At 40.6% G+C, this 17,653-nt stretch overlaps 3 protein-coding genes across 5 annotated transcripts; 2 read left to right on the forward strand and 1 right to left on the reverse strand.

Moving 5' to 3' along the window:
- Nucleotides 1-517: 517 nt before the first annotated feature.
- Nucleotides 518-6,253, forward strand: dcun1d2a (DCN1, defective in cullin neddylation 1, domain containing 2a). 2 transcript variants are annotated; one of them, XM_020090174.2, is made up of 7 exons: nucleotides 518-620; nucleotides 3,143-3,359; nucleotides 3,502-3,670; nucleotides 3,965-4,095; nucleotides 4,177-4,259; nucleotides 4,667-4,763; nucleotides 4,856-6,253. In XM_020090174.2, the coding sequence occupies exons 1-7, from the start codon at nucleotides 618-620 to the stop codon at nucleotides 4,933-4,935; spliced, it is 780 nt and encodes a 259-aa protein (XP_019945733.1). In that variant the 5' UTR covers nucleotides 518-617; the 3' UTR covers nucleotides 4,936-6,253. The 2 variants fall into 2 exon arrangements, with proteins under 2 accessions (XP_019945733.1, XP_069389777.1); XM_069533676.1 differs by having other exon boundaries at nucleotides 567-620; nucleotides 1,168-3,359.
- Nucleotides 6,254-7,525: 1,272 nt separating this feature from the next.
- LOC109631418 (growth hormone-regulated TBC protein 1-A-like) lies at nucleotides 7,526-12,853 on the forward strand. 2 transcript variants are annotated; one of them, XM_020090172.2, is made up of 8 exons: nucleotides 7,526-7,687; nucleotides 8,150-8,295; nucleotides 8,391-8,549; nucleotides 8,891-9,015; nucleotides 9,228-9,324; nucleotides 9,857-10,029; nucleotides 10,121-10,306; nucleotides 10,924-12,853. In XM_020090172.2, exons 1-8 carry the CDS (start codon nucleotides 7,623-7,625, stop codon nucleotides 11,020-11,022), a joined length of 1,050 nt encoding a protein of 349 aa, XP_019945731.2. In that variant the 5' UTR covers nucleotides 7,526-7,622; the 3' UTR covers nucleotides 11,023-12,853. The 2 variants fall into 2 exon arrangements, with proteins under 2 accessions (XP_019945731.2, XP_069389776.1); XM_069533675.1 differs by lacking the exon at nucleotides 7,526-7,687 and having other exon boundaries at nucleotides 8,155-8,295; nucleotides 8,396-8,549.
- lamp1b (lysosomal associated membrane protein 1b) lies at nucleotides 12,369-17,621 on the reverse strand. Its single transcript, XM_020090065.2, has 6 exons — nucleotides 17,205-17,621; nucleotides 15,447-15,637; nucleotides 15,235-15,363; nucleotides 14,981-15,047; nucleotides 14,466-14,633; nucleotides 12,369-14,333 (listed from the first exon to the last, which is right to left on the reverse strand). Exons 1-6 carry the CDS (start codon nucleotides 17,260-17,262, stop codon nucleotides 14,194-14,196), a joined length of 753 nt encoding a protein of 250 aa, XP_019945624.1. The 5' UTR covers nucleotides 17,263-17,621; the 3' UTR covers nucleotides 12,369-14,193.
- Between the last annotated feature and the right edge of the window lie 32 nt (nucleotides 17,622-17,653).

Here is a 17,653-nt window from a genome sequence, read left to right on the forward strand (position 1 = left end):
TTGATTTGAATCTAGTGTAACTTTGAAGGCTGTAGTGGTGTTGTTGAATTAAATTGTGTCACACTGGGGCAAATGATGTTATTATTTGGTAAACCTATAAACTAATGCAGTCTGATACAATCCAACCTTCCTTCTTAGAGAAAATGATGAGTAGTTATTGAAAGTGACCCACGAGGTTGTTGATTCAACTTGTACAGTTACTTTTAGTGCTACTGTACTTTGTTGTATTATTTTGTGTCACACTGGGGTAAATTATATTATTATTTAGTATAAACTAATGCAGTCTGATTCAAAAGTCACGCAATACAACCTTCCTTCTAAGAGAAAATGTTGAGTAGTTATTGAAAGTGACCCACGAGGTTGTTGATTCAACTTGTACAGTTACCCTGAGTACTACAGTATTTGTTGTATTATATTGTGAGCATCTTTCTCAGTTTGATTGTTATAATATATTACTTTCAACCATCTGCGGGTCAAAGTCAGTCACTGTGAATAAGTCAAATGACAACATGAACACTTTCTGCTCAAACCTTAAATAGCTCTGCGCGACTGCTCTGGCGCATGCGCACAATGAGCGTCGGTCGGGCTAACAAACTGGTGAAGCAGCGGGTGTAAAAATGGTAGGTAACCAAAATAAACACGAACCCAGGCTTCGGCTTTAGCACCGTGAAGACCCAGCTTCACATGTAGTGTCACGGTATTAAAGTGCACGTCGTGTCGCGGTTTGACGAGCCCGCGGTGCTCAGTCGGTTGTGTTCGCTGCTGGTAACAGGGAAGGTCAGTTGATGTTTTGAGAGCAGCTAGCTAGCTACACGTCCCTGTTTGGCAGCCTGGTAACTTCGGCTGCGAGCAGGGTCAGACCCCGGAGCTCAAAGCCGGGCACACACGGGGTCATGTCGGTGTAATCCACACCCACAGCCCGGGGGTCAAGCGGTGTTAGCTCCACTGCTAACGTCAGCGATACAGTCCCCGGCTAAGTTAGCTAGCGTTAGCCGGGAGAAGTTACTAGCCGGGTGGTGTGTGGACAATGCTAACCCAGCGTTTCCCACTCTGGTGACACCATAATCCGCGTCTGTGATTAACCACAGACCTGTGACTTGATTTGCTTTTGTATGCACATGAACCAGGGAAGGTTGGAGAAGTCACTGTTTCAGTCTCTGGTTTCAGGAAACTTCATTCAGCTGCTCTGAGGAGGTGCTGCTGTGTGCTTCTTCAGGAAATGATCGATAACTGCTGGGATATCAGAAATATTTCCAATATCAAGTCATCTGCTGTTTTTTTTTTTTACATAATCAATTGAACTGTGAAATCTCAGAAACTGCACCACACAGTTCCCCAGGGATCGAGCTGATGTCTTCAAACTGGTTGTTCTGTCCAATCAACATTATTCATGTTACTGTGATATAAGATTAAAACAAGCAAAGTGTCATATTCATTACATTACATATCATTTAGATGATGCTTTTATTCAAAGCGATTTCCAATAAGTGCATTCAACCATAAATCATGATCGATCAACTCGAACGTTTTAAAAGCATTTTTCTGCAAAGTAATGTATGAAACCTGACGTCAAAATTGTCTCTAATAATTTTCTACGGCTGCAACAAGCAGTTGTTCTCATGATAAATTACTCAGTCAGTTATTTTGTCAATTAACCGATTTTTTGTCTTTGTCTGATCAATGGTACAAAACCTCCAAATATTCAGGTTACTGTGGTTCAAAGGAGAAAATCAAACTTCATATATGCACATTTGAGAAGCTGAAAAAAAACATTTGGGGCATTATTACATGAAAAAGTGATAAAGAAATTATAATGCACTTATCAAGACAGTATTAAAACTAATGTAATTATTTATTGCTTTATTGTGTAATTGATTTATCAGCTAATTTTAACCCTGACACGATGTCAGGAACTCATAAGATTTAATTGTCATATTTGTTTAGCTCAAACTTTTCTTTGAGGATGTTTCCTCATAAAAATGAAGTAAAGTGTTTATAATGTTATTTCAAATGTATTGCTGAGTAATTATCTATGGCTGCCATACCATTTTTTTCCTGATTAATTGATCACTGATTTTGTCTTAATGTCCTAAACAAATGAAAACTGGAAGTTGATGGTTTCTCACAGGCCAAAGTGGTGTCTTCAGATGTCTCTCTGTCTGTTCAACAGTCTAAAACCCCCAAAATATTCAGGTTACTGTGACATAAAGCATCAAATCTGCAGCACTAAACACCAAATGTTCAGTATTTTACTTAAAAAATGACTGATATTATAATTTGGTCTTTAAAACATTGTATAAAAACATTGATTTGTTTCTCTGGTAGAGGTCTTATCAACTTATTGATGCAGCTACAATAGACTAATCAATTAATCAGCTGATCATAACATATATATAGTGTCAGGAAACTTTAAAGTATGATTTTAACTTTGAAATCTAAGTGTTTATTACTCATCTTTAACAGCTGCATTAAAATTGAATGATACAGTCCTCCGAATTTACTCCCCCAGTGAAATGTACTCTGATGACTCTTCTTGCTTACACCAGAACTGATTTGTCATATTCTTTTATATACATCTGTTTTTTTAAAGTTCAAATTTACTTTCCCTTAAAATATCCTCACAGTGTCACTGCATTTTATCTTTTCTTTTTTTTTCTTTTTTTTTTTTTTTAAATATATATTTGTAAGTATTCCGGTCAGGGTGCTTGTGTTACACTCCAGACTTGTTGCACCTCTAGGTCCTGGTGATGGCATCTCTTTACCCTACTCATGTTACATCTATGAATGTAGTTATCTGAGGGGCCCTCCGGGGGGACAGCATGTGCTTTGAGAATCCACAACATCCCCCCAGTCAGTCAAGTTGCCTTTGGACTCGACATAATTATCACCACAGCGTCTTGGCTCACCTACTGTACTGTGTGTTTGTTGGTGTGACAGACTAACCTTTTTAAATATGTGTCAGAGTCTTCGTGAGAGTCTCCCGCTCTGTTCTGTCCTTTTCAACGTTGCCTGAATGCTCGTAGATGTGTTTGTCTCGTTCGGTGTTTTTGTCTGTGTGTCGCTCTGTGTTTGCGCGTTGTTGTCTGTGCTCCCTGGTCTGATTGCACCGGTGTCTGACAGCCCCTGTCCTGTACTTACACAGCATAAGCTGAAATCTTCGCAGAGGGACAAGGTACGGCAGTTCATGTCCTTCACACAGGCTGGGGAGAAGACAGCTGTGTACTGCCTCACGCAGAATGACTGGAAACTAGAAGTGGCGACCGACAACTACTTTCAGAACCCAGATCTGTACTGTAAGGAATCCATGAAAACCTCAGTGGACCGGAAAAAGCTGGAGCAGCTCTACAATCGCTATAAAGGTAAGCAGGATAATTTAGGAGTATTTGTTTTATACTGTGATATGTTTACTTGAATAGAGCTGTTCCAAAAATAGTTATATTGAACTTTTTTCACAACATGTTTAAACAAATGTGTTATATATATATATTTTTTTCCTGGTAGATCCACAGGATGAGAATAAGATTGGTATTGACGGGATCCAGCAGTTTTGTGATGACCTCACACTGGATCCAGCCAGCATCACCGTGCTGGTCGTTGCATGGAAGTTTCGTGCTGCCACTCAGTGCGAGTTCTCCAAGAAGGAGTTTGTGGATGGAATGACGGAGCTGGGGTGAGTGTTGACATCGACAGCGTGTGACATGCAACAGAGTGGGACATAAACACTGTGGCACTGCATTGTCGATCTCTTAGTGTGGCTCTCGGAAGGGAAGGCTGTCTATATATAGACTCACTCAACCACGGCTTGAGTATTCTGTGTCTTCATGGAATTACTCAATAGAGTGCGGCTTGTTTTGACTTTTGAGGTTCATGTGTCACAGTTTACTTCGGTATAAAGGCCGTCATGGTCAGGTTGTTCATGTATGATCATTCAGAGGTTGTTGCTCATGTTGTCTTCTGTTTTCAGGTGTGACAGCCCAGAAAAACTGAAGGCCATGTTGCCAAGATTAGAGCAGGAGCTAAAAGATACTGGAAAGTTCAAGGACTTCTACCAGTTCACCTTTAATTTTGCCAAAAATCCTGGACAGAAGGGTTTAGGTAAAGAGAGTGATTATAATAACATCATCTTGCTCAGTTATATTATTGATTTTTAAGAGTTCGTCTTCTTTGTGTGTGCAGACTTGGAGATGGCTGTAGCCTACTGGAACCTGGTTCTCTCAGGACGATTTAAGTTCCTCGATCTTTGGAATAGATTTCTTCTGGTGAGTCAAAGTGAGCTCATGGATGTGTAGAGCTGGTAATCAGCCATTCGCATTAAATGCCATTTCTTTGTCAGTGTAAATGTAAAAGTTCAGTCTTTGTATTAGTCATGGCTGGACACTGACTTAGCTTTCCTTGCCACAACAATCCCTGACCATTATTATTATTGTGTACGAAGGTTACTTTTTATTCAGAGCTAAAACACTCCATGCAGAGACTTTTTAAGTTTAAAAATGAAAAAAGATATTTGTAAAAGAGTGGAATCAGCCAGTCACACCAGATGTTTGATAAGATTTAAAACCTGCACCGCATTATAATTTAAATGACTGTCAAAATGTCCTGCTTATAGAGAAACTGTGTGTGTGAAACTCTGCGTGCGAGTCTGTTCATCAGCACTTGTCCTCTATAGGAACACCATAAACGATCCATCCCGAAGGACACGTGGAACCTATTGTTGGACTTCGGTAACATGATTGCAGATGATATGTCAAATTATGATGAGGAAGGTGAGTTTGATTTGACACAATGGATGAAGAATTCAGATTAATAACTGCTCCGTCACTGTGACACTAATCATATGTTGTGTTTTCTTTCTCAGGAGCGTGGCCAGTTCTTATAGATGATTTTGTGGAATTCGCTCGACCGATTGTAACAGGAACAAAACGTAAAACTCTCTAAATCCAACCACAACTCTGGACAGCCAGAACGTTGTTTCTTTTACAGTGACTTCATAGTTTTTTTTAAGACTTGTACAAAAAAAGTGAAAATTGTAGACTTCAGAGAGAAAACAGAAGCACTTGAAACTGTCAGGAAACCACCTTTCAGGGAGCTGAGTAAAAAACTGGGAACAACTGTCCTCATGAGTCTGAGGCGTCATACGGACGGTGCCGGATTCACCTCTCGTCTCTCCCGTTGGATTCTCAGTATCCTGGATGCCCCTCTGCTCTGCTCCAGGAGGAGCGATAGCTGTCAGGCCGCAGCCCTGTCAGTGAGGAAGGACACAGCCCTGAGAGGACGGTTACTGGCTGTGTGCACTCTGAAAGGACTGGAGAGGAGAATGCAGTGTGTTTTAAGATTCTTTCTAGTCAGCTTTGTTTTGTTATATGAAGCTCTGAGTGACTGTGCAAAGTTCCAATGTCTTAGTCTAACTTCGGGACATCGTGCTCACGACACCAGCACCAACAGAACTGTTGCAGTTTTTACTGTACATACTGTATCTATTGGGACAGTTTACAAAGAGAGCTATATGAAGAATAATATAAATATGTTGAATTTATAAATGCAAAAGATGATTTCTTTTATGTACAGGAAATGCTAAGATCTCTAACGGGATGCCTCAATATTGTGGATGATTTGCTGTCGGTTTAAATGTTCGGTGGATCTGTCAAATCATGGAGTTGTGAGCTTCTCATTGAAAGCATGTTGAACACGTTTGCTACATTTTGGGCTGGTTTCACAAATAAACGAAAGTAAAGACAATGCTTTAATTTAGATAACTGATATTGGTTGGTGGTATCGATTTGAATGAATAATCGCAGTTGGGAGTGTGTCTTAAATCCTAAATGTAATCAGTCCTATCCACAGTATTCATGATTTATTTTAATTTCAAAAGAGAATTTCTTTGCAAAAGTTCAAGAAAGTGTTTTGTCATTTCATCAGTTGATCGGTCTGAGAAATCTATTCTGCTGCAGTTAAGACAAATTTACAGTTAAGACACTTACAGGCCCTTAGGATTGCATGGCACATATCTGTATGTTATGGCAGCGCAGAGCCCTTTCTTCAGAAGCCGGGACACGAAAGAGGGCAACAGGACAATAAAGTAAGCCTTAAGAATAAAATCCTGTCTGTTCAATATTCATGTTTCTGTTCAAGCCCATCTGTTCAGTGTTACTGAAGGTAGTGAAAACAGAAATTATTGTTGATACATCCTGTAAGTAGCCTAAGTATATTGTTCATTTAAGAAAGAATAAAGCATGAGTTTTTCCATAATCATAAATGTATTTAGCTCTTTTATTGTTAATACATACAGTACAACTGATTAGACAAGAATGTGTTTCATAAAGCAGTTAAGTATGATGGCAATGATAAGGTGACATACTTTGTTTGGTTGGGATTCTGACATGGCTCAGTTCAAAATGCACTTGAAAAGTCGAATAGGACTCAGCAGAGTTCATACCTCCACTCAGGTACAACAGTCCCCTTAAATCAAGCCTTAGCAAATTTCACACATCGGTTCCCTAAATGTGATGATTTTTTTTCCATCTAAATGATTCCCTGGGAAATTGTTAAAATGTCTAAAAAAAAACAACCTTTTTCAACGTTAAAGAAAGTGGGGAAAAATTGCTGTAACTGCCCCTTAGTCTGGATCCACACTCAAATTCAATGGGTTCTTTCTTGGTCCATGTCACATCCTTCCGCAAGTTTTCATGGAAATCTGTTTTGTCGTTTTTGTGTAACCCTTTTGAAAACCGAACAACCTCTTTGGTTCTGATAATAATACAATTGATGATGGTTTTATTCCAATTAGCTAAATTTGGACCAAACTATGCCCTAAATCATAATGTTGAAGAAATTGAAAAGAAATTCCTGGGTCAAAACAAAAATGTAAAGGTTCAATGTGTAGAATTTAGAGACAACTAGTGGTGAAGTTTCATGTTGCAGCTGAATACCCCTCACCCCACCCTCTCCTTCCAAAAGTGGAACCTGTGGTAAAAACTCAAAAGGTGTTTAGTTTGTCCAGTCTGGGCTACTGTAAAAAACATGGCAGCCTCCGTAGAGAGGACCTGCTCTCAATGAAAATATAAAGGGCCCATTCAAGGGTAAAGAAAATCATTCCTACAATTTAAGTGAAAACATGATTATTATTATAACCAATAGATCCATTTCACCTAATCTTACACACTGAACCTTTAAAGGATTATTTTCTGACCTGTAACGCAGCCTTACATTAAAGTTTTGTGGTAATCTGTCCAGTAGGTTTTGCTTAATCTTCTTTACAAACCTCCAAACAAAGGGACAGGGTGAAAACATAACCTCCTTGGCTGAGGTAAAAATCATGAAATTGCTGATACCATCATTAACACCACTTCAATCAGAACTACTACTATTCATCATTATGGTCTGTGACATAAGACCCAACTCTTCTGATTCTCCCCCTTCAGGTATTTTGTATGCAAATCATCAGGTACCTGTGGCGGTCACCTGGGCGTTTCCTAACCCGGCCCCTCCTCTCAGAGAGCTGTAAGATGAGACATTGGAAACTCAGGTCGCTTTGTTATTTACCTTGACAGCAGCCAGTGGTAAAAATGAAATAACCTCCACCGTGCTGGTTGTTTATAGCCTCGGTGAACTTCTGTACCTGCAGCATGATGGAGAGGGAAACTCAAGGAAACGCTGCTCAGCCTCTAACATGTAGTAATGGCAGTGAGAGGTAAGACTCTATTTTTATGGTTGGTTAATTCCTATTGCTTCCTTCCTTCCTTCCTTTCCTGATTTACTTTTTACGTAACAAACTCCTACACCTTCTTCCAAACTTATCAGAAATATAGTTCTGTATTGTTTAGAATTTTTCTCCCTGCTCCCATAATCCCACTTGACAGGTCTGTACAGCAGCTTCCAGGATTATCAGAAATATCACAGCTTTGTGTTGTTATGTGGAACAAGCTTGAATTTAGCTCCTTGCTATAATCCCACTTGAAAGTAATTTAAAACTCACTCGTCATCCATGTTGGGCATTTGATCTCCCCGCTGCAGAAACCCTACCCAGCTGTAGCTGTTGTAGTGTCTGTCACCAGGAGAGAAAGAAGGGAGAGGGAAGGAAGGGTGGGGGAGGAAGGTGACCCCTACTGTCTTCATAGTATTTCAGTTTTGCTGGTGGATTTGCCCCCTGCAGGATTGACCCCTACGGCTTTGAGAGACATCATGATTTTGAATCCTACAAGGAGATGATGGATGAGTACGTCGCGGTTCTCAACAGAAGATCCATGAGATGGTCCAAACTCCTTCAAGAGAAGCCTCAGGTGGAGAAGAACCTGACAGGTACGAACACATGTTCAAACACACCACTGTTTAGTTGTGGTGTACTTCTGTCACTCTGTGGTTGTGTGATGGGATTATAAAATGTGTTTTGGAAGTGAAGAGGTACGTGCGGAAAGGAGTTCCCAACGAGCACCGGGCCAGGATCTGGATGGCGGCAAGTGGTGCCCAGGAACAACTGGAGAGTAACCCGGGTCATTACCAGTCCCTGCTGGCCACGGAGCACGACACCAAGCTGAAGGACACCATTCAAACAGGTGAGACACAACTGTTATTGCAACCTTCTATACAAACAAACATACACAACTCACTCTTAAACACTAAGTCTAGATAATTAGTAAATAGTTTTGTTAGCTTCATATTTGCATTCTGGCTTTGGCCAATAAATTGTATCATTTGTATTTGCGATGATCTCGACTGTTCATTGAATCGTTTCGGTTTATTTTCATTTATTTGCTTTTCTGTTTATTGTTTCTATCTATTGTTTAAATCGATGTTAAAATGTCTGGATGCACCTTTGGTGGTAAACGGTTGTCTCTGTTTCAATAAAACATTCGATCACAAATGAATTGGTAAATATGTGTTTTGTTCTTAACAGATATTAACAGGACCTTTCCGAACAACGTCCTCTTTCAGAGCAAAGCTGAGCCCGGCCTGCAGAGGGCGCTGTACAATGTGCTGCTGGCCTATGGACACCATAATAAAGCAGTGGGATACTGTCAGGTGAGGAAAGTGTCTGTTTACATAAAGAACAGGACTGACTGTTTACTGTAGTCACAGCTTTGAGCTCAAGATGCATCGTGAGAACTGAATCAATAAAGACAGTGTGACTTTTGTTACTCATAAAAGTGACATAACTGTTTGTGACACATTGTCTAACAAACTGTCTCTAAAAACAAAGAGTAGTTTGTCTTATGAATGTCTGTTTATTTCAGGGCATGAACTTCATTGTAGGCTACCTCATCATCATCACCAAAGATGAAGAGAAATCCTTCTGGCTCATGGACGCACTGTTGGGCAGAATACTTCCAGGTTGAGCATTTTCTTTATTCCTCATACACACAATTAATGTCCCTGCAAAACCTCCTCTGATCCTTTCAATACCTAGAGATCTGTTCAGGTTATAAATCCACAACAGAGACAGGAAAGTTTGGGAGAAAGAAGGAATACACATTAGCAAAGGTCCAAGGACACATCTGACCCGAGCTGGTGCAGAAGAAGAACTCGGCCTAAATGGTTCACGCTTAACCAGGCAAGACACAGGTGCACCAATAACTGGTGATTTAGTCAGTGAAGCTACAGCATTTTTAATAGTGACAATATTCCATCCAATATGTCATCTGCATAATGAAGATCATTATGAGCATTTCCTCTGATCCATATATGTTAGTGTAGAAAACTAAATATTAGTGGACCCAGGTTTGAGCCTTGTGGCACTCCACTTTGAACCTTCATGCAATAAAAACAAATCTGAAACATTTAGACCTGAGCTAAGAGATGTGTTCGAATGGCCAAACAACAAGCTTCAAAATAATGCAGCTCATCTAACTGTGGGGTTTTATAGATTACTACAGTCCAGCCATGTTGGGGCTGAAGACTGACCAGGAGGTTCTTGAGGAGCTGGTGAAGACTAAGGCCCCTGCAGTCGGACAGCTCATGGCTCAGTATCCCGGCATATGGACTCTGGTTGTGTCACGCTGGTTCATCTGCCTCTACATTGACATCCTCCCAATAGAGGTGAGAAAAAACGTCTGACGCTGTGAGAATCTTACAGTCATGTTGAAGCAGGTCAGTCAACAAACATCTCGCCTGTTTCTTGTACTCGCAGACAGTTCTACGGATCTGGGACTGTCTTTTCTATGAAGGCTCTAAGGTTCTTTTCCGTGTCGCTCTGACACTCATCACTCACCACCAGCCAGAGATCCTGAGAGCACGCTGTCTGTCTGACGTGTGTGAGTGCTTCAAACAGATCACCTGTGGAGCGTTCACACTGGACTGCCACACCTTCATGCAGGTGAGATTAGCAGTAACACGGGTCTTTAAAAAAAGTTTTTGTTTACTTGCTCCTTTGTGTCCATCTTTCCACCACTCACAAACTTCAGAGGAGAAAATCACGTTGAGACTGCAGCTAATAGTTTATTTATTTTTGATAATCTGCTGAATACATCATTCATTGATCATTTGTTGTATAAAATGTCATGAAACAGAAAATAATATCTGTCACGTTTCTGAACCCCAAGGTAAAAAGTCTTGTTTCCTCCAGATATTCTTCTAAACTTAAATCATTTCAATTTATTATTGAATCTTCCCAGTTATGACATATTAGTCAACTGGTGACAGCTGTTGAGTGGTTTGTAATTTCATCGCTTCACTGCTGAGACCTTTTAAAAAGAAGGAAATGTTCTTCATGACAATCAACAGAAGTGAAGATGGAAAATCTGGTCTAGGAAATATTTTGACTTAATTTCAGTGAGTGACTTTGTGCAGCGGAGTATATATATATATATCAGTGTATATTCCAAAAATACTTAACGGAAGAAGTGATGCAGTTGTAGCATTTACAAAAACGTCTGATAGTTTGGGGAAATGAAAGGTCCCTCCTCATCCATCTCTCAAAATGTCTATCTACAGAAAATATTTACCGAACCCGGAAGTCTCTCGATGGCAACTATTGAGAAACTGAGAGAGAAATGCAGACAACAAATCCTCGAGGAATCGAGACAACCGTAAAGTTTTGGATCCACTGTTGGTCTGTCAGGAACTTTGTACTTATTTGAATCACATACCAGTGATCATACTGTCGGCTTTAATTATGTTGAACTCTGATCCAGAAGACTGGATATCTGGAGAATGTGCTGAAGCAACATTTTGAACCTTGTGTTTACTGGCAGGTTCAGTCCTCTGAATATTTTTACAGCAATAGATACTTCTACTACTACACCTGATGCTTTATGGTATTGCAATCACTCACAGAAATGCTAGTATTTGTTTTTATTATTGTGGAGGGTTAAAATTGTTAAGAGATCACGTCTAGTTTAATGCTCTTGAAATTAAAAGTTAAGGATTTGGTGTGGTGCTGTCCACATTTACAGAACAGTTTTTCATGTTTTATTGTAAGCAAGAACACGTTTCCTTATTTCCTAATTGTCCTCTAAAAGTCCACTTTGTCTAACCAAACAAAGGTTGGACAAAGTGGAAATGTTAGCGTAACATGATCATCTTAAACAACAGGTTATTCAACTGTTCCAAACCTGTGGCTGAAGAATACAACATTTCTAATCCACTTGGACCTTTGAGGAACACAATAATTCAAGAACTGTGTAAAAAACTAAAAAGATGTGTTGGTTTCTGAGTCAACTCTGATCAGACAGAAAGCTTGTTACACCGGTGGGCAACATTAATTTAACCACAAGTGAGATTCTGATGCCATCTCAAGAGGCATGTACTTCCATTCCTTCTCTCTCTACAACCTAGATCAACTTCAGACACGTTTAATATATTTTAAACTGTGGTGAAAAACATAAGGACGGGGAAACATTCATAAACTGAGTCTTCACATTCAAAGCTCTGCCTGTAAACTGAACATGACCAACTGTGTGAAATAAATACATTTCAGATGAACAGATTGAAATGTCAATAACTTGCCTAATGTGAGTCTCCACGGAGCCTGAGGTCTGTTATGTCATGTCTACAACTTTCCTCCACCCTGCATTTACAGACACATTATTTGTAAAGAGGAAATATTAGTACAAGCAACGTGTATAGAACTGTTGGTATTAAAAACACTATAGTTCATGGTCCTGCTGGCTTTAGTTCCAGCCAGTAAGAGACTGATTTACACCTCAATGACATACAATATTTGCTGTTGTTACACTTTATCCAAACCTTAAACTGGGATTTTAGGTTTAGAAAAAAGTAATTTATTCTATTTCTTTACACAACAAAAGTGTAATTTAGGCTTTGATACATAACAAATTGTGAAAATTTCAGAAATTTCACTTCTGAGCATGAACCAGAACGAGGAACAGGTTTGACGGCTGAGTAACTGTACGAAGGCAAAGCAAAGAGTCAAACTGTCATGTTTGTTCACTTTTATTGACCTTTCCTTTAGAAAACAGCTCAAACGAATCCATTAAAACCATATCAAGTCACTACAAGGATATTTAGATGAGGGAGAGAAGAAACAACATAAAAAAACAGAACAAAAAATGGAAATTTCTCATTTTACATCAAACAATGCATATTAATGCTAGTAACAGTACATGGCGATGTGAGACACAAAGAAAATGTCCCAGACATGGCAGCGCATCGTCGATGAGTGAGCAAGTACCTCTGTGAATATTGGCTTTGCATTAATCCCGCCCCTGTTACAGCAGGGAAGGCACTGATGAACACTGACCAGAGCATTTTGGCCGTTTGACCTGTTACATGAGGCCGAGTGTCGGGACTTTAGTGCAACTTCTATCCATTCAGCCACCAAAGTCCCAAGTCGGCCCAAATCCAATTTAAGCAAACAAAACCATCCAGTGGACTTTAACAAAGCAACATTATTACGTCCTTGCATTTATGTCCTGAGCTTTTTCATGCACTAAGCCGTCAGTTCTTCTTAGATTGTTTCAGCAAATCATGGCGGGTCCATTTTGTCTCTGAGGACTCCAAAATATAGACGATCGTAACTTTGGGAAATACGAAATATTCATGTGTGCGCAATAAATATGAAGCTGCAGCATGAAGATGGTCAGTTTAGCTTAGAGCCTGGAAGCAAGGAAGAAAGAAACCATACCCACCTACCAGCCCCTGATGAGTTGAATGTTGTACAGTGGGGTCCAAAACTTTGACACCAGTGTCCCACTGCGTCTTGTTACATTTGTACAAGTGTAAAGCTGGTAGTTTTGCAGGAAGCTATAAGCCCGATATGTTCACTTTCTAGTGCCTACGTCAAAAGACACAGCTCCCAACCAAGAGATAGTTTTAGCTGGAATAGACAACCACAACTTGTCGATTTTCCCTGTTTCAAGTCTTAATGCTAAACTAAGCAAACCTTCTCCTTGCTGTAGCTATAGATTTAGTGAATATAAGAGGGTTATAAGTCTTTTCATCTAAATCCTCACAAGTAAGCAAATGAGCCCATTTCCCACAAATGCCAAAATACTCCTTCATGAGAAATGAAAAAAAAAAAAGCTTAAAATGCCTTCAACCCTACAAAGCCTGCAGCTGCTTCATCATACAAAATGTGTTGAGTACCTATAAGAAGGAAAGACGTGCGTTTCATCACTAATCCCAGTGGACAAAATGAATTCCTAAATATAACGCAGCCACTCAGGAATCTCCTCACACACACTTCTCATTAGGTTTCCTTGTTTTTAGTGTGTTCCCTAAAATCTGCAAACTAAATGTAGAGTTTCAATAAAAAATGTCAGATCTTTGCTGTCTGAAGTGGATCAAGCCAGAAACATTCCCTTTATAATGACACACCTTGTTTGGGTGAGACCATTAAACACGGTCACCCAGAAATGGATAAGAAAAGCTACAGCAGCGATTCCCTCAAATCCCCCAAAGTTTCCTTTCATAGAAATCATAAATAGCACGACACAAGTTGAGGACTCTCGTGGACCCTCTGATCAACATCCTCGGCTTCTCCCTCACTGCACTACAGTCTCCAAACAACGTCCCTTTTTAATGTAAGAGTGGGTCAGTTCAAAAAGCACATATCAATCTCAAAGTGATGACAGCTAGTGTTACTGATAAGGGCAAAGAACAGCACACACAGAGATGAAGGGTGCAGGGACAGAGGGGCACAATGTGGAGTGTTAAGTCTCATAAAACAGTGGTTAATATCACGGGTGGGGATTATCACTCTCCGGGCCCCGGGGGGAGGGGACGTGAGAGTGACGAGCCACCTCAGATGGTTTGGTAGCCGGCGTGGCTCCTCTTCCTGCCGATGAGGTAGGCCAGGAGCACGATGACGACAAGACCCGCTAAAGCTGCTCCAACTATGATGGGGATCAACATGTCGTCTTCATCCAACTGACATTCCTCAGCTGAGTGAGGCGAGAAGCAAGAAAGTAGTCAATTCATTTTCTCTCATTTTACTAGACAATGACAAAATCATCAAAGTGTTTTTTTAATGATAATGAAAAAACTTTACTCTCGTTCAAGTAAAAATGTTTTACCGGCTCCAAACTGACTTCCAGTCACACCGAATGGCTGCACCTGCACCTGGACAATGTTGATGGACAAAGCCTGGACCACGTTCAGGGTTTGCTTCTCTCGGCACATGTACGAGTAGCCACGGGTTCCTCGCAGGTAGTCCAGACTGTTGTTGCCCACTGAGACGGTGCCTGAAGCAAAGGACAGAACGGAGGGTGAAAAGATGTTTAATGTGAAGACAGATTCTTTTGAAAGAGAAGAAACACTCATAAATACTCCCACCCATTTATGATTACCTGGAAATATGTCACAATATGAAGAAACCTGTGGCTTCATAGTAAAGATTACTTCATCTGTCATTACCATGTTGCTCTTTCCATGAAATACAATAAATCAGTACCAAAGTTTTCTGTGCCATGTTTATTATATTATCATATTGTCTTGCAAAACGGTTACTAACATATTATCTGTTGGACAGGTGCTTATTCATCTGATAGAATGTAGCTTGCATTGACTCGGGGGGGTAAAGCGCACTCACCGTTCATGTCGGGCCAGGCTGCGGACAGAGACACTTCACTCAAGTGGTACTTGTTGGATGTTGTGTTCTGGAAACATAAGACAGTATGACACAAGTCAATGCAGGTTCCTCATCAGTTCCTCGTGCTCGAGCTGCCATCTACTGGCTGTTTCAGGAAGTATGATGAAAGCGAAAGCCTGCTAAACAGAAGGAGAAATGACACATGGTTTTATTCACAGGGCTGTGATGTACAAAGCAGCGAGAGCAGAACTTACCAGGGAGAAGTAAAAGGTGAGGTTGGTTTTCGGTGCATCTGTTGTGAGCCTCAGGGTGGCGCTGTCTGACTCACATGACCCAGAGCTCTTTGTCACGTTGGGCTGAATGTTCTCAACATCCTGCACGGTCTGTAAGCAAAGGATTCAGCATTCAAAAAACTGTGTCTGTGTCTGGATTTGTAGTTCCAAAAGTACTCACAGTGTTTAGATACCTTATTCTGGGACAAAGAGGTGAAGCTGATGTTGAGCTGGAGGCCCATGGATGCCAGCAAACAGGCGGTGCCATTGTTGTTCACCACGTAGTTTCCTCTTTCAGGGCTGCTGGGGTCTTTGTGCGGTGCAGCGGTGGTCGGGGCGACCGTAGGCGGAGCAACGGTAGCAAATCCCTGGTGCAGAGCGACAGCTACAAAATAAATTCAGGTATCAGTCACAGGTTAAATTACAGGTGACGTTAACAAGTAAATCATTATTTGTTAAAGCCACTAAAACACAAGATGATAAACATTCAACCTTCAGGAGAAGTTATGATTGTTTTAAAACAATGAGACAAAATTGATTTTATGTAGTTTTTGAATTTTGTCAACAGACAAATGCATTTAAAAATACATATATATAAAACATAATCTAAATCAATCCCAATATATATTTAAAAACTTGATATTTCACCTTTTTTTTTTTTTTTTAATTCACCCAGGTCTAAATTTTAAAAAACACATAGAGAGAAACATGAACTGGTTCAATAAGGACCGTTTAAAAACAATCTCAGATTCACAAAACCTTTGTTTTACTCATGAAAACACAATTGAGTACAATTCCTCTGTCTTTGTCCATCTAGACCACATCAGACCAGGTCTAGATAAAAAACACATTGCAGAATACTTAGGTTATCCAACCCTTGATTTACCCAGAACTAAACTTTGATTTGTGAAATCTTTATTTTATTTGTCAAAACAAAAAGGTGCAGTTTCTCTGCTTTTATTCATGATTATCAAGACTAGGTCTTAATAACAAACATACACACACACACACACTTTAGACTTGTAAAATCTAAACTTGAGTATCTGTGAGATACTGAACATTGTTTAAAGCCTCAGTTAGAGATTTTCAAAATGTCTTGCGGAACTTGTTCTATTTATGAAAACCTCAAATGGCGATTTCACTTCTTTTTTTTGAAATCATACATCAAGACCAGTTCAAACTGGCTCTGGATAAACACTTCACCTACTTGATGACATTAACGCAGACAAAAACAGATTGATACTGTAATTAAAAAACCTTTCCCTTCCCCTTTCTAGGCCACATCAGATTGTTCAGGTCAGGTCTAAATGAAAAAAGACAAACTAGGCTCAACAAACCCGGACATGAGTAACTGTGAGATACTGAACATTGTTGAAATACTCAGTTTCTGAATTGTGTAAGTTCTTGTAAAACGAGTTTGGCTTCATTTCTTCTCTATCATCCATCTGATTAAATCTGGATCACATGAATCCACACAAACTATATGACACAGCTCCTGATCAATGCTTTGATTTAATCTTTGTTATATTTATTGAGACACATCAAAAATAGGATTTTACAGCATTTTAAGGAAGTCAACACAGGAACATGACAAGCTGGAGAAGAAACACCTGATAAATCTGGACCACTTTAATCCAGACACTGACTTTTTACAGTTTCTGATTCGCAAAACATTTGTTGTATTATTATTATTGTCTGAGGATCGGTTCACTGAGGGATCATTTCACCTGAGGACCGGGAGCTAACTTCAGCCTGGCCGCTTCATGAGTGACTGAACTCGGCTAAGGCTCCAGGGACCGGCTGCTCAGAGAACCGGGCTGACCGGGGACACGGATGTTTAAACCCCTGAGTCAGCTCCATGTTCACTGACACAAACATCACAGTCATGACGGAGCCATCGGTCAGTTGTGGTTGTCTGTGACCTTCGGAGCTGCAAACCGGGGACAACTCACCTAAAATCAACTGTAACGTGACTCCCACGCTCCAGGACTGGACACCGGTCTGCGTCATGGTTCTCCGGCTGCTTCGCCCTCTTCACCGGCTGGTCAGGCGCTCGGTCGCCGGAGCAGGACGCTGCTGCGGGTTAGCTAGGTGACTGGGTGTTATGCTAGCTGGCTAAGCTAACGTTAGCGTGACAACAACCGCGGGGAGGGGAGAAAAACAAAAGTCCGCGGTTCGTTGAGACGACGAAGAGCCGCTGTCGGTGTCTGGAGCCCCCGCTAACGTCCCCGGACACTCGTCTGAACCTCCGGGTGTGAGGCTACAGCCGCGGGAGGTGACTTATCTCTGCGGGATTCAGGAGTTTGTGCGCGGCGGCGGTGGACGAGGCAGAGACGGAACATCTGGGTCATGTGACCGAAGAAGAAACACCCAGAAAGTCACGTGGTCAGCCGCAGCTTGT

This window comes from Paralichthys olivaceus, chromosome 10, assembly GCF_024713975.1.
Source record: "Paralichthys olivaceus isolate ysfri-2021 chromosome 10, ASM2471397v2, whole genome shotgun sequence".
NCBI classification, from domain to species: Eukaryota; Metazoa; Chordata; class Actinopteri; order Pleuronectiformes; family Paralichthyidae; genus Paralichthys; species Paralichthys olivaceus.